Here is a 24,743-nt window from a genome sequence, read left to right as displayed (position 1 = left end):
GCGGCGGCGCAAGGGGGAGGAAGGCGGACGACCGACGGCCATATGGAGGAGGAGGAGGAGGATGCGAAGGGGGGAGGGAGCCGAGTGGAGGAGGCAGAGGGGGGAGCGTACGGAGGAGGAGGAGGAGGCGGAGGGGGGAGGGAACGGAGCGGAGCGGAGGAGGAGGCCGAGGGGGGAGGGGGTTGAGCGTACGGAGGAGGAGAAGGAGGCGGTGGAGGGGGGAGGGAGCCGAGGGAGGAGGAGGCAGAGATGGCGGAGGGGGGAAGGAGCCGACGGAGGAGGAGGCAGAGGGGGGAGGGGATCGAGTGGAGGAAGAGGAGGCGGACGGCAGAGGAGGAGGAGGCGGAGGGCGAAGGCGGCTGAGCGGAGAAGAAAGAGGCAGAGGGAGGTCCGGACTCCGGAGGGGAGGGGGCGAGCAGAGGAGGGCGGTCGCGGACTCGCGGTTGGAGCCTTGGAGGAAGCGGTTGGAGCCTTGGAGGAAGCGGACGGAGCAGAGCTGCCGGACTCTGGAGATTTGAAAAAAAAAAAAAGAGTTAGATTACTCACCGGAGATGGAGAAGACTCGGTTCTCCTCTCCTCCTTCGCTGTCGGCTGTCGCTGCTGATTTCGTCGCCGATGACGCCGATGGAAGATGGCTGACTGGCTGAGGTTGGGCCGCTGGGGTTTGAGCTCGGGAACAAAGAGACGAAGGGACGATGGGAGGAAGGGCCGAAGGGGAGTCGAACGGTCGATCTCAAAAATCAAAAAAAATTAATTTTTAATTTTACGGCTCAACCGGGTTAGACCGGGTCAGATGGTTCACGGTTCAACCGGCCGGTTCATACGGTTTTAACCAAATTTTAAACATAAACGGTTTAATTAGATAACCGGCCCGATCTTCTGATCGGGTCACCGGGTTTTCGGTCCGACCGACCGGGCCGGGCCGGGTTTAATAACAGTGCCTGATAGAGAAGTCCAGGTCCACTTATCCCAACAATGATTATGTCATAGCGTCATGATGCCATCAAAATTCATCCGATGGCTGCCGTGAATCCTGAGAAAATAGAACCCCAAAGAGGTTTCCTCATCCATAATGAACTCTAAAATGAGTTGGACAGAGATCTAAGAACATAGATTTTGAAAGAAGAAAATTTTCTTTATTCGCTCAATATTTGGTTAGAAGACCTAACCTTTTTATTTATATGTGCAAGCATGTAACGATAAGAGCTAAAAAAAAAAACCTCTATCTTTCTCTCATTTTCTTTCTCGATCATCTTGATGGGGATCCTGTGGCGACCCATGAAGAAGAAAGGGGATATACTGAGAAGAAGAAAGAAGGAAAAAAGGCCAAGAGAAAGGTAGGGTTTTTTTTTTTTAGCTCTTATCGTTGCATGCTTGCACATATAAATAAAAAAGTAGGGTCTTCTAATCAGATATTGAGCGAATAAAGAAAATTTTCTTCTTTCAAAATCTATGTTCTTAGAGCTCTGTCCAACTCATTCTAGAGTTCGTTATGGATGAGGAAACCTCTTTGGGGTCCTATTTTCTCAAGATTCATAGCCATCGGATAAATTTTGATGGCATCATGACATCGTGACCTAATCATTGTTGGGATAAGTGGGCCCGGACTTCTCTGTCAGGATCTACCAGTCGGCCATGCCTCTGTTTCTCATGGAAAAACTTTGAAGTCTCCAACCGTCACGTCCGTAAGTCGGTCTTGCTCACACTGTTCACTCCCCATGGCATTTGCTGATTCTTGGGAAGCGCTCGTAAGGATGTAACGGGCCGGATTGGTTTGGATGTATACCTGAAATTGAACCGATTTAAACTGGTTCCTTAAAATTAAAACTAAAACCGACTATCTATAAAAATTATTTAAAAATGATCCAAAAAATTTGGATGTATTCGTTTCAATTTAGTAGGTTGGTGTTCCATGAGTTGGACTTAATGAGATGGACTAAAATTTCTATTGATGGAGAGCGAAACTTGAATTTTTTAGTTGGGTCTAGAAGTTATAGACAATAAAAATTATATGAGAGGCATTCTTTTGATGAAATTTTGGATCACCCTAAATGGTTTGCTTCATGCTGGTGTATGTTTAGGCTACTTACTTTTTACCTTTTATTGTTGGAAGCAACTTGACTTGTAGATGTGTAATGTCATTTTCTGTCGAGGCACTGCCCTCATTTCCTTGTACGATATCTTATGTGTTTCATCAACACATATATGACGGATAACCGAACATTGCATTGTAGATCAGACTTTACACTATTTGGTCCAAGAAGTTGTGCCCAAGCTTGCTAACAATTAAGTTGATCCTGATAATTGGAACCTAATTAAGGGGCTATCTGGCTCGCAGATTTTGCTGAAAACAAGTTAATAAGACTCAAAATGAAAGTGCTTTTTCGTAAAACTTTAGATAAAAAACTAAAAATTTTTAATTAGCATATGTCCTTTGGCTTCTTTAGCATTTGAAGAAGAACCAAAGGGTAGACAAAAGCCATTTCTCTAGCATCTGGGGTTTGTCTATTTAGTCCTTTACCCATCCAAGGTCTATAAACGGTACAAATTGAATTAGATAGATGGCCAGGATTGATACTAAATATAAAAGAAAATAACAAATCTCTGATATATTTGGTTTTGGGTGTGATGCCAGGTACAGTGTCGGGTTTGGTTTCATATCATATTCAAATCAGAAAGTTTACCGCGATCAGGAAACCAAAATCAAATGATTTTTTATTTTTAAAAACATCATGAAATCATTTCTATTTAATTTTAGTTAAAACCACCTCGGTTGATTTTTTTTTTTTTGCTACTCTCTCTTTTTTTGTCCGTGAAATATTGCTTCACACTAAAATCGATAAAATATAACCTGACACATCAATCTGATCTGTGTCCAATTCATCGTAAATAATTTTAGATTTAAATTAGAATAATATAAATCATAAATAAAATAATCTATTTAATATTTAAGTCAGATTTGAGTTTTAGATATTTAATCAATTCAATTCATTTAACTCACTTATTATTCAGATTGGATTAAGTTAAATAATCTATTTAATATTTATTATTTCATTAGGGCGGAGATGGGAGACACGCTCCGTGCTTCCTACGTGTACCATTTTGTATGAGATGCAGAAGGGCGTGGTAAGATTCTCTACCAACGAAAACATATTTACTGTTGGAGAGCAATATGTTGTTGATCCCCAAACTATTCTCAAGTCAAATATCAACAACTTCCGAAAGCTGGCAGCACGTTACAACACTAGATGAAACCCTTTTTGGTCATCTCTCCTAAGAATTTACACCGAGGCCCAAGTTTGGTCTGACACTTGATTTCACGCCATGACTCGCCTATGGATGGAGAGTGAAACTTGAATTTTGTAGTTAGGTCGAGAAGTCATGGGCAATAAAAATTACACGACAGGCATTCTCTTCATGCTGTATGTTTAGACAATTTACTTTTTATTTTTTAGGAGTTGTTCTTTTAAAGATAAAAAATTTATCTAAAAATTTATATTTTTTTGAATAAATATTTTTAAATAATATTTAAATAATAATAATAATATTTTTTAAAATAAAATATATAAAAATGATAAAGTAAAATATCTCAAATATTTTTTATAATAAAAATATTATAAAGAAGTATTATAATAAAATTTTTATTTTTTATCTTTTTTTATTCGATACGAATTTTCGTATGCGGATATGCATGTCTCAGAATAGCACAAGGGCATGCACCATCTAATAGCAGGGAGCAGTTGGGATTTCTTTTTCAGGGTCAGTGAAGGCAATTTTAGATGCAGTAATCTAGCATGCTCATACTTAAGCAATCAAGGAACCTTATGTAGCAATACCACTAGCAAAAAATGGAGAATCATGCCCTGATAAATAAATTCTTCCAATGATAGAAAAACACAAACACTCAACAGGCTTAAGTTTTAATTCATAAGAACATGCTACTTGAGCAATAAAATAGCACTTGAGATTACCATTATAGGACACCTATAATGCCAGATTTGTACTCATCAAGCTTAAACCCCTCCCCTTTCGATCCAACACCATTAACCCCTTAGTGATTACTAAATTATTTCTTCAAAACTCGATGCAAAGCCAAACTATCCACGCCATAATAAAATAAAATCCACCTAACCGGCAAACAGAGATAGACCGCCGGGGGGGTGGAAATTTCTACTACCTCTAGTCATCGTACACTGTTGGAAAGTCCCTCTTCCTCTTCCTATTTTTTTTTTATTTTTTTTAATTTTTTTTTTCAATTTGAAAGTATTGTGGCAGTGAATTTATGACCCAAACACCCCTAAGAGCCGAGTAAACTTTTAAAAAAAACTTTCTCTTTGATTTCTTCTTGAACGTAGATTAAGATTTTCGAGTTTTATTTACTGATTTTTTGGAAGAAAATTGAATGCTCGGAGTGTTCTGTTTTTTGTTTGGCCGTCCTTGTTCGTTGTTCTTTCGGCGCCGTCCGATGCCATCCATCACCGTCGGTCATTGAATCGGAGAGCTGTGGTTGCACTGCCACAAGTGTGTCTTCAACTGTCCGTCTGTCGGTGCAAGGATCTCTATTTCGGAGAAAATGAGGGGATTCGAATGAATCCCCTGTTCTGTGCCCAAACCAAAGGAAGAAGGAGAAGGAAGAAAGAGAAAAGAAAAAGAAAAGAAAAAAAAGAAGAAAAGAAAAGAAAAGAAAAAAAAAGAAAAAAAAAGAAAGCAAGAAAAAAAACTTTTTCTCTCTCCTCTATTCTTTTTCTCCCCTCTCTTCTCTCTTTCTGTCTCTATTTTCTCTCCACTTTCTCTCTCTAATTTCTTTCTCTAAAATTTTTTCTCTCTAAACTTATGTCTCTCTCTAAAAATTTATCTCTTCGAGATTGATCTCAAAAAGAACTTTATTTTGATGAGTTTGCTGATTTTGATAAAGAGATCCTAATCTGTGATCATCGGACAACGTACCAATACCCATCTTGACCATACTATGAACCACTAGATTTAATCATCTCAGATCTTATATATATGATGATACATCATGATCTAAAAAAAATTATTTAAATTAATTTTAATTATTTATTAATATTTATTTATTTTTATTTTTTTTTGGCCCTTCTATAAAAATTGGTTTGGTCTGTCCCTGCCAGCAAATAATATTGGAAGGAAATATGAAAGAAAAAGACAAGCAAGCAAGAACTTATAGAACTAAAAGGAGATATTTTTTTCTCTTCTTGTAATAGTTGAAAAGAAGGGAGAATTCAAAGAAGGGTGTAGATCTGGAGCTTGGTGAGGCGGCGGCAAATGGTGCGAGTCTTGTTAGGTCGGAGATGGAGCAAGCTTCGCCTTGAGGTCCTTTAGCTAGGTCAGGAGCTTTGTCTTGGACTTCCATTGTAATAGAATAGGGTATTAGCAACGAAAAAAATTCATCGCTAATAATCGATTTTCATCGCTAATAGTTATTAGCGACGAAACTTTCGTTACTAATATTTAGTCGCAAATAATGACGTCTTTGATAATTTTTTATGATAAAAATTTTTTTCATTAATAATAATCAATATTATCGATGAAAAATTTTCGTCGTTAAAATTTTTTTTCAAAAATTATTTACAACAAAAAATTTTAGTCATAAAAAAAATTACGACAACATATTATGTCACTAATAAAATATTTATTACTATTAATTTAATTAAAATTTTTTATGAAAATCAAAAAAATATTAGCGACGTAAATTTTTCATCGTAAATATGATAATTTTTGACGTAAATTTTCGTTGAGTATGAATTACTTATGACGAAAATATTTTTATCGCTATTAATTTAATTAAAATTTTTTATAAAAATTAAATTTAAATAAATATTAGCGACGTAAATTTTTCATCATAAATATGATAATTTTTGATGGATATTTTTTTTGCTAATAAATATTAATTAGTTATGATAAAAATATTTTTATTGCTATTAATTTAATTAAAAATATTTATAAAAATTAAAATTTAAAAAATATTAGCAACATAAATTTTTCATCATAAATATGATAATTTTTTATGCATATTTTCATTGCTAATAAATTATCAATTATTTATTATAAAAAAATTTCATCACTATTAATTTAATTAATAATTTTTATGAAAATAAAATTTTAAAAAAATATTAGCAATGTACATTTTACGTCGTAAATATTATAATTTTTGACATAAATTTTTATCGCTAATAAATTTTTAATTATTTATGATAAAAATATTTTCATCACTATTAATTTAATATAAAATTTTGATATTTTTAAATTTATTAAAAAAATTATTTACGAGCAATTTTTCATCGCTAATATGATTTTTGGCGACCAACATTTAGTCAGAAATAATTTTGTCGCTAATAATTTATACATATTTTTTAAAAAAATAATTTATGAATATATATATTTAATTTATATTTATAATATTTTTTATAAATTAAAAATAAAAAATAAAAATAAAAAATTCATACAATAAATTTATAAATAAATTTTATCATTTTATTATATTAAATTAAAATTATAAAAGATCTAAAATAAAAATAAAAAGCTACATAAACAAGTCGTCAAGTGTCGGCATCTGTAGAAGGAGAATGGGCTGGGGAAGGAGAGTGGTCGGGAGAGCTCGGACCGACCTGATGTTGCCTCATCAGTTGCATCATCTATTTCATCTGTGCTATCCGCTCCATCACCTGGATCTAGAGCCGCTGGTACTCGTCGATGCGTGCAGTTAGCTCATCAGCTTGCTGCTCAACCTGTCTCTGCACCTCCACCAGTCGAGCATCGCAGGCAGCATGGTTGTCAGCCCTGGACTAGCATGAGGATGAGGGAGCACTGATCCCATGCCCTAGACCCCTAACATAATAGGATCTCATACCAAGCATCTGATCACAGATCTCATCATCTGTGAATGCGGTCGAGTCTTTAGGGATAGGCTGGGATCTGATGTCTATCATACAGTCCTGAAAATTAAAGTTATAGTTATTTTAATTTCGTACTAAAAATCAAACTTCGAATAAAAAAATAATTAAAAAAACTTATAAAAAGATCCTGGCTCCCCATCATCCACTTCTCTGATCATTGTTGGTGGATCCGCTGGTAGATATCAATCCTATCAGGAAGCTCGTCACTCTGCATCTCTCTATAATTTAAGAATAATTAATTAAAAATTTTTTAAATAGTTAGAGAGTTAAAATATACTAATTAGAAATTACTTACCATTTGCTCCATGTGACGAGCAAACGACCTCGAACCCCCATAATGCAATATGGTCTATCTCGTCCGATTTGCAGCATTCTGGGCACATCATCTCTGTACAGTTAGCAGTCAAATTAGTAGGTAACAAACTAAATTTAAGAATAAATGACTCAATCATTAAACTGTAAAAAAAAAAGAAGTTTCGATGTGTAATATGATATGTCGGATCCTCGTAATACCAGCATATGAGAGCCCAATCATTCATAATGATGCTGTCATAGGGCCGCTGCCGTGCTGCCTCCATCCCATTATCTTGCATCACATGGTACCAATGCTGATGGATGCAGTGGCGATACTTCTTGAAACAAAGATAAATGAGTATCCACAGCTCGCCGCATATGATCCTCCTCAAAATCAATAATATCAAATACACCCTACTAATAACAAATATTAAAAGAATATCATGCTAATTAAATATTCACAGTATGATTTATTTTATCTATAACTGGATATAAAAAATCTCTCTCTGAATTGGTACAACGTGATGCCAATCAAAAAACGTCATAGAGGTATAGCTGCAGCATATGATGCCCAACTCGATCTGCGCCATAGCTTGCACCATCCCCTAATGGGCCTAGTGTAGTGGGGTGGTATCTCTATATGGAGATGCTATCCTAGGTGCTCGCATCTCCAACGCTCTAGAGCGAGGTTTTTCGATAGACCTCGCCCTCGCCTCGCCACTGGTAGAGACTGGACTGAAACAAAAATAAATAAATCATTAGTATGATAGCTATCCAAATAAAAAAAATAAAATTTTATTATATAAAAAATATAATAATACCACTCGGATCCATCTCACTCAGATCTGTCTCACTCGTATCCACCTCATTGGGACCTGCCAATGTAGGACCCTTTGGCGACGGAGCTGGTGCGGCAGTAGAAATCAGTGAAGGCGCCTCAGCCTTCGGGGTAGACTGCGAACGCGAATGTCGTCGTCTGTCTCCTGATGCCTACAATTTTTGACATATAAATAAATATAATATTAAATAATAATAATAATAAATAAATTATATTTTAATGAATAAAATTATATCGCATACCATTATTGCAAGAGAAGATTGAACAAAGAATATAGATCTACTCATCAATATTCGTATCTTCCTCGATGTGTAGATCCTCCTCCGAATCACAATAATCGACATATATATCGTATTCTATCTCATCGTCATTTATGAACTGATCGTTGCCCTCTGACTCATCAAGATTAAATATAAAATTAGCTTCAACTTTGTTGGACGGTGGATCAGCCCTATTCAAAGGAGCTGTTACAAGTTCTTTATCAACAAGAAGCTCGGCTAATATTTGTTCTTCCTCTTGAAAAGTTTTTTTTTCATATAAATCTGAATTTTCATCTATCTCTAATCGGGTTGGTACGTCATATATGTCTTTAGGTGTTATTTTTTGTATGACATATCAAGTACCTCGATATTTTAGATCTTTCAAATATATTACTTGTTTTGCTTGAGTTGCTAATATATATGGCTCATTCTGGTATCATGTTCGTATAAAATTTATACTGATAAAGTGTGGATCAATATGAATACCGATCTTTTTATTGCTAATATCCCATCATTCACACTGAAACAAGAATACAGAATTACTAAACCCATACTTCAGTTCTATGATATCTATCAGCACACCATAATATTCAATTTTTTCTTCTCCTTCGTATCCTATCGTAGCAATTTCACTATTCTGGATCCGTCATTGCATCTCAAGCTTCCTTGTGTGAAATCTCATTCCTCCAATGATACAGGATGCATAGTGGTTAACCCTTCGATCTGGATCACATTCTAAATCATACAACTCATCGATCGCACCCTCTTCTTTATTGAAATACTTATATTTCATCTACACTATAACATAAAAAAATTATGTTTGTTCAAATAATTATTTTTATAATTATTAAAAATAACGTATTACTAGTGTAACTTACAAAATCACCAAACTATTTTGCAAATTTTCTCCTATATCGATCATCAACATCCGTATTATTCTCTCTGCATAGTATGCTCTTGTGCTCATTGCAACAAGTCATGATTTTTAATTTTACATCGACATGAAAAAATTACTTAGAATATTAAACAGTATGCTAAGATGATACTTACTCAATGAAATCTTCAATTTTTTCATAATTATTTGAAACGTAGAAGTATGCCTTGGATAGCTCATTCACATCCATAAAGTCATATCTCCTTCCACCAATGGGTCAAATCGTTTGTTTAAATATAGATAGTGTTGGTTCATTTTCATCCCATTCATGGTCTGTATTATGATCTGTACGATTGAATCTTATTTTGATATCGTCAAGATATATCGAGCAGAACGTGACACACTCTGTAGCTATGTATGCTTTTGCTATAGACTCTTCAGACTATGCTTTATTGCACACATACTTTTTTAGGGTAAATAAAAATTTATAAATAAAAATAAATTTAAATTTTAAAAATATATTTACATCTTATAACTGATATGATAAAGTGTGTATAATTTTTTTACCTTTCAATAGGATACATCTACCGATAATGTACCGATCCGACCAAAAGAGCTTCTTTTGAAAGATGAATAGTCAGATGCACCATAACATCAAAAAATGATGGTGAAAATTTTTTTTCTAACTTACAAAGAATGAGTATGATATCCTTCTCAAACTTCTCAAGTTAATCTTCAAGTTTTGGCAACACAGTTCTTGAAAGAATACTCCCAACTCAATCAATGTAGTTTGAACATCACCATCCAAATAGCCATGTATGACCATAGAAAGCAAGCGTTGCATCATCACATAGGAGTCATGACTTTTTATGTTAGAGATATTACCGTCATTGTTCCCAACACACTGCGATACATTTGAAGTGTATGCGTCAGAAAATTTTACAATTTTGAACTATCCATAGAAATTTTTTTTTCTTCACCAAACAGTGAATAACATGCAGGTGGCATAAAAAATATATCACCTCGACAAACTAAATACAACTCCGATCCAATTTTTATTTTCTACAAATCAAGACGAGCTTTTGTACTATCTTTTATTTTTTCTGAGATGTTCAATACAGTACTGATGATATTATCATAAATATTCTTCTCAATGTGCATTACATCCAGATTATGATGAAGTATTAGCTGCTTCCAATATGATAGTTCGAAAAAGATGCTTCACTTCATCCAATTCAGCTCAACTTCAGTACGCTTTCGCTTGCAAGTACCCGATGTTTTTTCAAATTAGACATTTCTAATGACTTCAAGTTGTTCTAAAACTTCTACTCTACTTAACTCCTTAGGTGGCAGACGTCGGTCAGACTTACCATCAAAGTATTGATTGTAACGGATCCTCCAAGAATGATTATCAGGTAGAAACTGTCGATGACCCATAAAGCATATTTTTCATCCATGCTTTAAATATAAGGAGGATGCATCCTTGTTGCATATTGGACATGCCAGATATCCTTTGGTGCTCCATCCAGATAAGTTTCTATATGCAGAAAAATTATTTATGGTCCATAAAATCGAACATACAACTTAAAATTTTTTCGACTCACAGAATCATATATCTGTACTCCGTTTTCTCATAGCTCCTTCAAATCATTGATTAACGATCGTAGATATACATCAATTTTATTACCTGATGCTTTCGGATCTAGAATCAATAGTGACATAAAAATAAATGATTCTTTCATACACTTTCAAGGTAATACATTATATACAACTAGCATCACAGATCACATACTGTAGGAAGTACTCAAATTGCCAAAGGGATTAAATCCATCTGTCGCTAGACCAAGCTGGATATTGCATGGGTCACTCGTAAAGTGCGGATGCTTTGCATCGAAGTCTTTCCATACTACGGAGTCGGTCGGATGGCTAAATATGTTCTCCTCCGGAACCTGCTGCTCGTGATGTCATTTCATTTCTTCACCTATTTTTATGGACATATACAATCTTTGAAGTTTTAGAGTCAATGAAAAATATCTCAAAATCTTTTGAGGTATCTTCTTTCCTTTTTTATTATCGATTTTGTACCTAAGCTCACCACATTTCGGACAATCAGTTACTTCTTCGTTATCCTTATAAAATAATATACAGTCATTTTTGTAGGCATGTATAGGAATATAGTCAAGTCTTAATTTCTGCATGTATATTTTTACTTCAGAATACGATTTTGAAAGTCTCTCTCTATCGGGAAGAGCTGCTTTAATCAATATCAAATTTTGGTCAAATAACTTCTGACTCCATCGGTTTATGATTTTAATATGAAGCAATTTTGTCAAAAACTCTAACTCAGAGAACTTTGTATAATTTGGATAGAGTGGCTCTCGTGCATCCTTTACAAGCTTTGCAAACTGTTCAGAAATCTCTTCTACCTCAAGTTGGCTATTGTGTTCATGATCAGAATTGTCTTTAAATGCACTAGTGCTCACGCGTATATTTAAATAAGTATCCTGATGTAAATCATCCAATAGTTCTCCTATACTACCATATTCGACAGGTTCAACAGCATCATTATCATTTTCAGTATCGTCATTGTCATGCACAACTTCATTCGGATCATCCTCCTCATGCCATATCTAGCAAGTATACTTCTTATCCATACTATAACGTAGCAGATGCTCTTCAACAAGTGTTATGTGATGACATATTATATTGACACATCTCTTGCATGGACACTTTATCCGACTAGCACTGTCAGCTTTATACTGTGCAAACTTAATAAAATCTTGAACACCTTTTCGGTATTTAGACAAAAAAATATCTCTAGTATTCATCCAATTTTTGTTGATATCAATCTAACAACAAACATGAAAATCATTAACAACAAAAAAAATACAGTGGTATTCATCTGAACCGGATCCCGATCCAGATTTCGGATTGAATCTCGACCTGAATTCTGAATAAAATCTCGATCTGGATCCGGACACAAATCATTTTATACAAAACAGCACGTATTAAAGAACACAGATTGAACAGTAACACAGAAAATCTCCTTCCATCAATTTAATGAAGCAAAAATATATGATCCTATCCATTTCAAATTATTACTAACAGGTATGGTCCTATCCTTTTTAGAAAAGTAATAATCTTATTATTGTTATTAGTCGATATTTTGTTTCATTATTATAAAAATTTTGACAGCATCTCTCCATGGTTCTCCAAGTATACGACGTGAATATGGTGTCTACACATCCTATCCACCATAAATCTGAAGAACAGTGGATAGATAACTGCTGAGTATCATATAATGAAATAAAATATTAACTATTAACAATAATAAGATTATTAGTTTTTTAAAAAATTTCAATACGAGACATCCAAGAGTCGATCTCGATCAAGATCGATTCTTGAACGAAAATCTACGACTTAATACAATTTAACTACCATCTCTGAACATACATTCAAAGATGGATTTCTAATTTATCAAAAAAGAGTAACTCTGCATTGAAATTTTTTCATCAAAAATTTCAGTAGAGTTTTCTCTAAAATAAAAATATTTTTATATTTAATTATAATAAACAAAAGTATACAAAATAGTACACAAAATAATTAAATTGTAATAAGCAAAAGCAATATACATTGTGCTAGTGGAACAAAAAATTTTTTTATAAATTTCAGTAGTAACACTAAAAAATTTATGCAATAAATATAAAATAAACTATAAGTAGTTGAATATGCAAAATAATATTAATGTAAAATAATAACATGAAACCTAATCCCGAGGGTCTGATGATTTTTTATTTTTTTTAAAATATTTTTTATCTAAAAATAATAAATAATTTTTTATTTTTTAAAATATTTTTATCTAAAAATATTTTTTTTAAAATATTTTTTTTCTAAACGAGCTCCGGACTCGACCGCCCACAGCCCCCGCTCCTATAGTGCCGACACCGTCACCCACCCCGCGCCATCCGGACTCGACCCCCACGACCTTCGCTCCTGCGATGCCACCGCCATCACCCACCGCTCGCGACCCACCCCCCACGGTGCTGCCACCCTCTCCAACCCCCTATGACTCGAATCTCAACTCAGATCCTGATCAGATCTCGATCTGGATCCCAATCTGAATCGGGATCTCAATCCAGATCCTGATCTCGATCCAATTCAAATCATAATTCAAATTTTATTTTTATTAATCAAATAATAAAATATTTGATTAATATTTTTTTATTTTTTTATTTTTTTTCCATTTCTTTCTTCTCCCTTCCTCCCACCTAGCCGTCACCCACCCCTCCCCGACCGACCCCCTCCCTGCCATCACCCACCCCTTACCGATCGACCCCCCCCGGTCACCCATGGCCCCCACCCCACCCCCGTGTCGCCCCCAACCGCCCCCCAACCCCATCTCCACTGGTCGACCCCCTCCCCGGCCCTATGTCACCCTCGACCATCCACAACCCCCTCCTAGCCCTCGTGTCACCCCCGACCCCATCTCCATCGGCCGACCCCCTCCTCGACCACCCACGGCCCCCTCTCCGCCCCAATGTCGCCCTCGACCACCCCTTGACTTCAGTCCCACCCCGGTGTCGCCCTCGGTTGCCCCCCGACCCCATCTCCACTGGTCGACCCCCTCCTCGGCTCCATGTTGCCCCTGGCCGCCCACGGCCCCCTCCTTGCCCCCGTGTCGCCCTTGGCCACCCCACGACCCCAGCCCCACCCCCATGTCGTCCCCAGCCGCCCCCCGACCCCATCTCCACCGACCGACCCCCGCCTTGGCCCCATGTCGCCCCCGACTACCCATGGCCCCCTCTCTGTCCCTCGGTGGCCCGATCAACTAAAAAAAAGGGTTGGATGTCTGCTTACCTCCGATAGATGGCAGACAGTAACGGCAGCGTCGGAGGTGCGGATGGCAATGACGGTGACGACGAGGGAGAAGCACTTGCCGGTGGGAAGAGAGGGGGAGAGACCTCGGAGAGGGAGAGAGGAGACGGAATGTCGATAGGAGAGGGATGGGAGAAGGAAGTGGGTTTTACACAAAGGGACGTTGAATTGACGTGCATTGAATGCAGAACTATTAACGATGAAAATTTTCATCGCTAATACTATTATTAGCAATGAAAAACTATTTTCGTCATCAATAATTCTCGTCAAAAAAAAAATTCACTAAAAAAATTTTTTCTAAAAAAATTTCATTCAAAAATAAATTATTAATGATAAAAAAAAATTTCATCATTAATAATATTATTGGCAATGAAAACTTAATTTTCGTCACTAATAAATATCGCCAAAAAAAATTTTTCCCGCTAACAATTTTTTCATCAAAAAAATTCAAAAAAATTATTTTTAAAATAATTTTTTCAATGAAAATACTTTTCATCGCTAATAATTCTCATCAAAAATAAAATTCTCCACTAAAAAAATGGATCTTGGATTTCCATAGTTCTTATTGAGTTGGGGCTGGAAGAGCTCAATACGTTTGCTTTATGGAAAGTGAAGGCATTATTCTTTTAAGCCGCAAAGCAGCTTGTGAGATCATTGGTTCAGGGACAATGAAGATCCATGCATTTGAAGAAAAAGTTGCTCCGACTGGGTGTTTCATTTCCATACGCCACCATTACATGTACATAGTTTCAGATTTTAGCTTTTATTTGCAATCACCTTATAATTAAGTGGCTTTATTCTAATTCTCCCACTACTGGTAACCTATACACATAATCTCCGTTCAGGCGAACACAAGAAGTTTTACGTCCACAAGTCTCCTCATGCATACATCTTCTGGCAAAAAAAAGGGGATTATCGATATCATCGTCCTACTCAAATTACCAGTTCTAGCACATCACCTTCTTTGTTAGGTGCTCAAGCATTCCACTCTTGCCAGGATCTTTCCTTTATGGATTGTCGCAAGCCTATTGGTTGATTTTGGCTGGTTTTGTTGCATAAAAATCCTTCTATTTTTCCTACCCTTCTCTTGTCACTCATGCACCCCCCATGCATACCGCTTCCTCTAGTCTTGCCTCTAAGTAACCAATAACCCTATCATGCTTACCCTCAATTTCTTGATGCATCCTTTAGCTTCTACTCATTTCCTAGCATGCATAATGAGAGTCTTCCTCATGGAAATGGTTCCTCCAGTGAATCTCTTATGGCCAGCTCACTTGTATGGCACCTGTTTGCTTTGTTTTCTTATGAATAAACTCTACATGGTTCTTTTCTTATGATTACCCGCTGCCCTACTGAATTTGGCTTAATATTAAAGGGCTTGTTTGCAAAGATGGCTCATGATAACAGAACATGAGAACTTTATAAGAATATCATCTCTACAGGAAGTAATCTGCAGTGATGTAACTAACTGATATCAGCAAATGGTTTGCCAAATTTTAGTTTCAAACTAGAGATTGATTGTTTGTGAACAACCTGATAATAATTATATAATATTAAAATTGTAAAGTTGTTTATTGATAATTTTGGATGAAGCAACACAAATTAAGATCAATCTCAAAGATATCCTCAACTTTAAAAGATTTTAAACAGATCATCCAAATTTTCAAATTACTCCAAGTTGGTCCTTCAACTTTACGACTAGCGGATGGTGTTATTTTGCCATTTCAATTGATAAAAAATAGTCCTTCAACTCTCAGACTAGCAGATGAAATTAGCCTACCATTTCAAGTGGCAAAAATATTTTCTTCTTTTTTTTTGGCCTATTCCAACATCTTTTAAGATCTATATAAATAGATGAATATTTTTGATCATCTACTGATTGCTTTGAGAAATATGTAGATGAATGAATATTAAGATCGTCCATATAATTGTTTTAAGATCTATGCAGATGAATATTTAGATTGCTTCAAGATCTATATAGATGAATGAAAAATTCAATCATGGATCAATTTGAAATTTATGCATATGGATAAATATTCAAATCACCCATGTTGTTATTTGGCAATTTGTGTACGTGAATGAATATTTAGATTGTTTTGAGATTTATGCAAACGGATGGATGATCTTACTCATGCAGTAACTATTTTGAGATCTGTACAGATAAATGAATCTAGATCATCCCATTTTTTCGAGAGCTGTGAAGATGGATCGATATATGGATCATCCACGGTTGCTTTGACATCTGTGCTCGCATCATTCCCTTCCTCTCCAGTTGCCTCATCTTCTCTTCAGAGCTTCACGTTGCCAACGGCCGACAGAGAGCACACGCGGCAGCATCATCCGCTCGAATCCTAATTTCCTCTCGATTCCCCCTAAACTTTCGATCTGTGTCTCTGAATTCCGTCCCAATGATTTTTGGCACCACCTAGTTTCGGCCTCCCTAGCTTTCCCAATCCATCCTCACCCTGCCAAACTGCAATCTCTCACCCTCTTGCCTTTATTGGTGGCGTTGGGATCTCCGACAACTGGATTTCTTCTTAGTACGGATATAAGACTTTGATTATCCTCTTGTTTCTCTCAATTTGGGGCATCCCCTTTGGCACAATCTCTCTAAATTAATATCTCATTTCTTCTCTCCTTGTTACCTCTTTTGAACTCGTCAGTGCTTTTATTCAGGCAATTAGCTGCTCTATCTGTCCATAAACTAAAAATTGGAATTTCCCTTTTCCTTAACACGTCTCTGTTTCAAAGTCATTTGTCATTCTTGCAAATATTTATGCTGGGCAAGTTATCTAATTCTTTGTACCAACCAACTTTTCCCCTTGATCCTTTCCTTTTCTTTTTTTTTTTATTGATTTGGTATTATTAAGTTGTACGTTTGCCATCAGCTTTCATAAGCTGAAGGCATGGAGCATATCTGAGGTATTCTACGAAGCATTAATGTCTCAATCTCCTTGTTTTGAACTTCTGTGTAAATTGATGTTGTTCAAATAAGTTTGATAAGAATTCATTCTTTGAACCATTTTGCAGATAGTTTTGGAGTCCTTTCTTGTGTCTCGAAATTCACATGATAGAGCCCAAACCTTTGAGTATAGCCAAAGAGCCACTCAAAATTGTCAAGGAGAGACCATATGAAGTAGCCCCTGACATCAGCTCCTTGCCTGCAACCACACAAACAAATATCAAATTATTTTGTAGGTAAACTTAAAATAAAATAAATATCTGTGTATATTATATTCCGAAAACAAGTTGCAGTTTGTTAGCAACGTCAAAAGAAGTACTTTCTATATTTTATAAATCAGAAATATGGATTACATTACAGATTGTTGTTCTTTATGAATTCATTCATGTTTATTATGTCCTTAATTTCTTATACATATTGTAGGTTCATTGCATTTGACAAGCATCCTCATGGATGTAACATCAATGTTTATCAATATCTAATTTTTTTGTCTAAAGCCAAAAAAAATTTCTTTAATGAAACAACCTAATGATTGTTAATCACCTCATGGCTCTTGTCAAAGAAGTAAGGTAGCTATGCAAATATTCCACTCTGCCCTCGTCATTCAGCATATCTGCTGTTGGATCATTACTAGTACTCCCTTGTGCGTAACCTGTGCAGATCTATATTAGTATCCACATGAACCTAAAATATATATTGGAGTAATCAAAGTTTATGTGTTAGAAGTGGAGGGCAAAGAGAGGGGGAGGGTGAAAATGCAGCACTTTTCTTTTCGCACTGTTACTAAATGTTCGACTATTTGAATACCAAAATATTTGGCTTCACCATATTTTAGCTGACCACGATAACAAGACTTCCCTGCTCATCTAAATGAGAGTAGCTGTGTTCATGGATCTAGATGAGTAATCAATTAATTATAAAATTATCATGAAATTTTAAATGATGGGAAATGCAAATTTACATCGATGAAGATATAACAATAATAAGAAATCCATTTTCCTTGCCATGTTTTCTTGACTTACCATTTTCAGTAATGAACATGGGGATGTTATTGTATCTTTGCATAATGTACATGATCATCTTCTCCATACCATCTGGAAACACAAAATTATCTGGTATTGAAGTCTACAAGGAAAGATTCAATTGGTAAGTAACTTTTCAGGACATGTAGAAGAAGTCCAAAATCAAATGGTATTGTCTTAATGCTGCTAGGTGCTAGAATTCTAAAAGCTTTATATTGTCATTTAAAGCTGGCATACATAACTTCTCTGTTTGTTCATGTAATTCTTCTCCCTATCTCTTCTGAATACTTCTCCCATTTCCCCAAATCTTCTGTTTGTACACAGCTATTCTATCAATAAAGTGGGGGTATTGATTGATACCTCCTTATCCAGTCAAAAAAAATAAAAATAGAAAAAGCTTGCACACATATGATCGTTCTAGTTCTCCTAGTCTGATTAATTCTGTTGCTTAAGAAATGTACTGTTGTTCTTCTGTTCCCACCGGAGTACCAATTGGAATCCCATTTCTTTCCCCGGTGCTGATCACAAATGCAGTTGACTCTATGCTGCCTTCCTCACATGGAGAAAATATGCAGTCTTGCATATATTTACTTGTGTAATGATTAATACCAATAAAATCCAATTTATGTTGCAATTTTCTTCCATCCTCAGATGAAAATGATGGTAATCTTAAACCCAGGACCTGGCGCATTTCAGGAGGGTATTCACCAAATATGACAGGATCAAGGAACCTGCAAACATGAGTAATTACATATCAGATATCATGAATACTCGGATAAATTTATGTAATGCACCAGCAAACGATGGAATGTCTCATTTAGGTAATAAATATATGAATAGTTTAAGTGCTTGGTGCATTCTTCACTAACACCCATTTGAAGTATGATTATCAATTTACCATGCGATGTCAAATGCTAAAGCCCGTTGAACTGCAAAACGATCTGCTGGAATGTCCCTAAGTGGCTCAAACCATCTTGTGGATATTACAATACCAATAGAACCTCCTTGCTTTGCCTAAAAGATAAAACAATAGATTAACGTTCTGTCCACCATCAAATAAATATAGATTTGAAGAATATAAATAGGGCATTTTTCTGAGATTATGTTGCTGCCATTGAATGTTTCAAAACACACTGGCCCAAAATCTCTCTAAAAGATACGTTCTGTCTTGTCTTTTTTCCCCCACTTTCTCATAATGAAAGATAAGCAAAATCACTTTGATTCTAACACTCTGACATCTACCTGATATTCCTTTTTGTATGTTTCGACTGCAGCTGCATGGGCTAGTATGATGTTATGGGCAGCATTATATGGTTCTATGTTTGAGTCGCCAGAGAGGCAATCACCAAATGGCTTCGAGCAATGTTGAGGAGGATATACTCCACTTATAAAACCTTTTTCCACAACGTTGTTTGGCTCATTGAATGTAATCCAATATTTAACTTTCCTCCCAAATGCTTTGAAACAAACATCTGCATAATGTCCGAAGTCTTTTCTGTATTAAAAAAAAAAAAAACAAAAGAAAAAAAGAAAGAAAGAAATTGAAATAGTCACGAGCTCAATTAGATGTACCAAGATTGATTGATGAGGTGATATTTAGCTCAAGCACTTGGTATGTGTCGGTGTGTCATACTTTTGGATTCTCCATCCTTACAAATGCTTATGTACTATTATTCATATTATTCATATTTTCTTCATATTATTCCTGATGTGGTGATATTTTTATTATTTGTCCCAAAAAGAAAACTAGAAGCCAAAAATGATTTGTAGTGAAGGAAAGAGACTATACTGTATTTGGGGATTCAGCCATGCACCATATCGATCTTCAAGATATTGAGGAACATCATTGTGATTTAATGTAACAAATGGCTGTATCCCTGCATCAATAATAAGGAAGGAATATCGACTATGCTAAAATTACAAAATCAATTGTTATATAGACAAACATGCAATTTGCATGCAATTTAGATTCATTTTTAATGCTACGAAACAAGAAAAGCGGCCAAAAAAAAGGAAAAAAGAGAGAAGTAATACCTTGAAGTAGTAGAGCATCAATAAGTCTGTTGTAAAACGCGATGCCCACTGAATTAACCTTCCCAAATCTGCCTCCTGTTGCCAGTAGGATAAATTTCCTTAGTGAAACTAAATCATCAGTCACTGAAAACATATTAGGGTACCATCACTAGACTATAACTCACTTGGTAAAATTCTTGACCAAGATATAGAGAATCTGTAAGAGTTGACACCAAGGTGATGCATGAGTTCAATATCCTCCTGTATGCAACAACACTCGAGTATGTAAAATCTTATGGTATTATTTTGAAAGGAAAAGTCTTTCAATATCAAATACTATTTTTAATAAACCACTACATAACAACTCATAGTGTAATAGTGAATTCTCAATTTATACAATGAGTTAATTGCTCCATAGGCCCAAGTAACTAACAACTGTAGTTTTGAAATTTCACCATATGTTCCTACCTATCCTCATCATGTTTTGGTGCAACTATCCTAAATCAGTATAGTTTGCATGGTTTGTGTTACTAAGCATACAAACATTTTGTATGAATTGCAGTGGATGATATTTTGATAATCCAAGCCTCCGAAATATCCTCACCATGTAGAGATGATAATGATCGTCAGCAATATCTCCATCACTGTTGTCCTGGATATGACCTAAATAAAATACCGACAAGCAAACAAAAAAAAAGATATTGAACATCCTTCTAGAACATTAGACCTTTGCAGAAAAAGGAAAAGAAAAAAAAAAAGTCTTTTATCATGAAATTTTAAGCTCTGAAAAATATATGATGCCCCGATATTTTTAAGATTATACAATGCTATGAGCTAACAAATTGTGATCTACCATCGCCATGAGTTGGGATTGCTTGTGCAACCACTACAAGTTTGACTTGTCATGCACAATAAAATCTTACAAATTCAAATATTATTTCATTATAAAGGATGCAAGAGAATGCAAATAAAATAAAACCAGACAATTGAACTAGTCAATTTGTAGCCCTGAGTGGCAGATATCCGCTAATTAGTTTGGAACAGTTCATGAGTTCTAGTCTGCTCAAGGTCTCATAGATTTCAGGTTTTCAATACTAGACTAGACTTGCATGTAATAGCTATAATGGATGGCTCTTTGAAACATAAAAAAAGGGCATCCTTTTATTGTTTATCCAACTTAATAATATATTCTTGATTTTGAAATGCGTAATCTGTTTCTTTTTTCTCTCTTAAAAAAAAGAAATGGCCGAAAATGCCAACTTTTCAAGCTGGTAAAGTCCTCGCCAATTAGACCAAGTGGCTAGCCATGAAGTAAGCAGAGGCAAATCGATTTAATGAATGAACGAAGTACATGTACCACTGCTTGGGGCATCTGACATGAGGCACAAACGGCATAATTAAAGGCTTGTTCAACTAATTTTTGTTCGCATAGTGTTTGGATTTTGAGGAACACTGTGCCGAAACCCTAAGCTAGAAGCCGTATATGCTTTCCTTTTTTCCAAAATCCTTTTTATCCAGTTTCTGAAGCTCAATTTAACACTACAAGTAACGCATTACTGAAATGTGGAAAGGGAAATAACTTACCTGGTATATGAGTGAATACATCCCAATTACTTAAGCTTTTGTTACCTTCTAGGTATGCACCTTCTATCTGAAAGATAATTGTGAGTCATCAAAAGGCTTTTGAACAAATTATGAGATATGTCAAATATCAGTATTGGCCCTAGAATTCACTGAACCCTTTGAATTTATCTATAAATTCTTCTATCTATTCTACTGCATTATATGTATATATTAAAAAAATGAGAATGCGAAGTTACAATACCAGTTAATTAAATAATGGCTGTTACTTAACTTTTATTTTGTTTATCTAAATTAAATAATAATATTAAATTTGACTAGAATTTGTCCGGTGAATGGTGACCGGACGAACAATGCCATTGTTCGTATCGTTGAGCAAATAAAGATTATTATAACAATGCGTACCGCATAACAAGCACGACTTAATGAGTATTTTTTTTGGGTTTCGTGTTGTTTTGGACCAGGCTGAGCCATCATGCCATGGTAAATAGCTCTTTGAGAGAGAACTTGTTAGATGCATCATATTGACCATAAGCCTAGTATGAAATTAATTTTTTTTATTTTTGTATATAAAATAATTTTATCACGTGATTTAAATAACAAACAGTGAGAAAAAAATAATAAAAAAAATGTTACAAATCCCGCAAGCTTGATTTTGTATCCATAATTTATCAATATTTAGCGTTACATTTGGGAGGCATGCGAGGAAAATAACTACAGGGCCCATATAAGCCTCCGTGATGTTGGTAGGCGTTTAATATCTCCAGTAGCCTTTGGTGCCTTTCCTGTCGCATTCGCATGAGTGTATTGTTTTCATCCCACTTGCCAAGACCTGATGTAGCAAATCAATAAGTATCTGGTAAAAAAGATTTGATGTCACATCCGTTGATGTGATGATCTTTTCACCCACCAGTAATGAGCGTCTGATAAATCTAGCGGTGGAGCTGCTGAGCGAGAAATTATTGTATGGATCAGATCTAAGTGAATCAGGATAAATCGTGGAGCAAATGCACTGTAGATAACTCGGCAAGGTCCCCTCTCAAGAATTTTAGAGTACCAGCATGGCATCCCGTCAAATACTTCAATCGATCAAAAAGAGATTGGCCTCACTTGGAACGTCACTGTCCAACATAGCGTTCACGGCGTTTTGTTCCACTAGTCCCACCCTCCCCACCAAATTAAAAGACGAACAAACCTCATAAAAATAAAAAAAAAAGCATCGTGCCAAAAGTGTGTCCCAATCTCTCTTTGTTATTAAACTCACACTTGCAACCACCATCCACCCCTTGAACCATCCACTTAGATGTTAGATGGGTGCTAAAAATAATGTTAAACCCGCATCCGACCTCAATTGCTTGATTTGATCTAGAGTTAAAGTAACACGGTGGTGGAATTTGTGGCCTATAATAAAGTAAGAGTATAGTGGAGTTTCGGCCTATGATTTGTGTAATCACTGTAGTTAATTTGGATCAACTTGGTCATATTCCTCAGCGAAAAATAGAAAAGAAGTCGTCATCCAAAACCATTATTTACGATTAAAATGAAAATATTTCTTTCAAAAAAAAAAAAAGAGAGACGATTATAATGAACATAACGACCGTTATGTGCCCCGTCAATCAACTCTAAATAATTAGATGTTTTAGCCTTTAGGGATGAGATGGTGCTTGTTACAGTGACTGTTAGTCATTAAGAAACAGAAACTTTCTCAAAAATAAATAAACAAATAACAGAAACAGTAAAACAATCGCCTTGGACCAGAGAAATACCTATGTGGCTGGCCTGTGAAGTCATTACAGTGGCCATGGTTTTAGATCGATCATGGCAAAAATCAAGACCGCCAAAAGATACAAGTTAATGGATGTTACCTGGTAAGAAGAAGTCGAAGTTCCAAAGAGAAACGATGAAGGGAACTGGCTCCGGTCCAGCCCAGAAACCGAGCAGAGCAGCTGAAGAAACAAAGCACATGCCAACATCCACGTTTTCTTCTCCTCCATGCTTCAGCACCAACTTATCTAAGGTGGATTAGAACAAGGAGTGGGAAAGATTGTGGCCTGGGAATCCACTTGGTTAAGAGTTTATATATATATATATATAGGCAGAGAGAGAGAGGGGGCGGGGGGGGGGGGAGATTGGGTGTTCTTAATTAGAAAATGACGGGGGGGCGGTGTGGAGATTGGGTGTTCTAAATTAGAAAATGACTTTATCCAAAAAAATAAAAAAAAATTAGAAACTGGCTTACCCAAAAATATTTAGAAACTGGCTCTTTTATAATATTTTATTAAAAATTATAGAAAAATCTGAACCGTCCAACCAATAAAAATTTTTCCCACCGGCGTCCGGAGCTGTATCACCGTCATCTTCCAGTTGGCATCTTCTTTATTAGTTGTCTTCATCTCCTTTTCACCTCACCACTGATATCGAGGCCTTGAGGCAGACCAGGATCTGCATAACTCCCCCGGTGCCCAGCTCTGAGGTGAGTAGAAAATGTTTGGCGAAATGCTTCATAGAAAGAATGTAAATCTTCTTTTTCTTTATTGATAAATTTCTATCACTTTTTGATTAGGGCGGAGATGGGAGACGCGCTCCGTGCTTCATACGTGTACCATTTTGTATGAGATGCAGAAGGGCGTTGTAAGGTTCTCCACCAATGAATGTTCACTGTTGGAGGGCAGCACGTTACAACATTAGATGAAACCCAAGTTGTCTTTGGTCATCTCTGCTAAGAATTTACACCAAGGCCTTGGATGGGACTCCCATGTTTGGTCTGGCACTTGCTTTTAAGCCATGACTTGTCTATGGACGGAGAGCGAAACTTGAACTTTTTAGTTGGGTCCAGAAGTTGTGGACAATAAAATTATACGAGAGGCATTCTTTTGATGAAATTTTGGATCACCGTAAATGGTTTGCTTGATGCTGGTGTATGTTTAGGCTATTTACTTTTTACCTTTTATTGTTGGAAGCAACTTGACCTCTGGTAGATGTGTAATGTCATTTTCTGTCGAGGCACTGCCCTCATTTCCTGTACAATATCTTATGTGTTTCATCAACACATATATGACGGATAACCAAACATTGCACTGTAGATCAGACTTTAAGACTATTTGGTCCAA

General features: G+C 35.9%; 1 protein-coding gene across 5 annotated transcripts; it reads right to left on the bottom strand.

Annotated features, from left to right (window-relative positions):
- Positions 1–17,062: 17,062 nt before the first annotated feature.
- LOC105044265 (beta-glucosidase 18) lies at positions 17,063–23,731 on the bottom strand. 5 transcript variants are annotated; one of them, XM_073255330.1, is made up of 12 exons: positions 23,499–23,726; positions 21,637–21,703; positions 20,657–20,715; positions 20,238–20,313; positions 20,074–20,148; positions 19,829–19,916; positions 19,282–19,534; positions 18,938–19,053; positions 18,521–18,770; positions 18,040–18,142; positions 17,561–17,669; positions 17,063–17,216 (listed from the first exon to the last, which is right to left on the bottom strand). In XM_073255330.1, the coding sequence occupies exons 1-12, from the start codon at positions 23,625–23,627 to the stop codon at positions 17,063–17,065; spliced, it is 1,479 nt and encodes a 492-aa protein (XP_073111431.1). In that variant the 5' UTR covers positions 23,628–23,726. The 5 variants fall into 5 exon arrangements, with proteins under 5 accessions (XP_073111431.1, XP_073111432.1, XP_073111434.1 ...); XM_073255331.1 differs by lacking the exon at positions 21,637–21,703 and having other exon boundaries at positions 23,499–23,730; XM_073255333.1 differs by lacking the exon at positions 20,657–20,715 and having other exon boundaries at positions 23,499–23,638.
- Positions 23,732–24,743: the final 1,012 nt, after the last annotated feature.

This window comes from Elaeis guineensis, chromosome 4, assembly GCF_000442705.2.
Source record: "Elaeis guineensis isolate ETL-2024a chromosome 4, EG11, whole genome shotgun sequence".
Taxonomy (NCBI): domain Eukaryota; kingdom Viridiplantae; phylum Streptophyta; class Magnoliopsida; order Arecales; family Arecaceae; genus Elaeis; species Elaeis guineensis.
This window is presented reverse-complemented; position numbering and strand designations above follow the sequence as displayed.

What these genes read in the sequence shown, in the direction of transcription:
- LOC105044265 (XM_073255330.1), bottom strand. Translation starts at nt 23,627, where the DNA reads ATGGAGGAGAAGAAAACGTGGATGTTGGCATGTGCTTTGTTTCTTCAG. An exon ending in TGGCTGAATCCCCAAATACA is followed by an intron (nt 19,535 to 19,828) that starts GTATAGTCTCTT and finishes TTTTTAATACAG; the next exon opens with AAAAGACTTCGGACATTATG. An exon ending in TCTTTGACAAGAGCCATGAG is followed by an intron (nt 17,217 to 17,560) that starts GTGATTAACAAT and finishes GTGTGGTTGCAG; the next exon opens with GCAAGGAGCTGATGTCAGGG.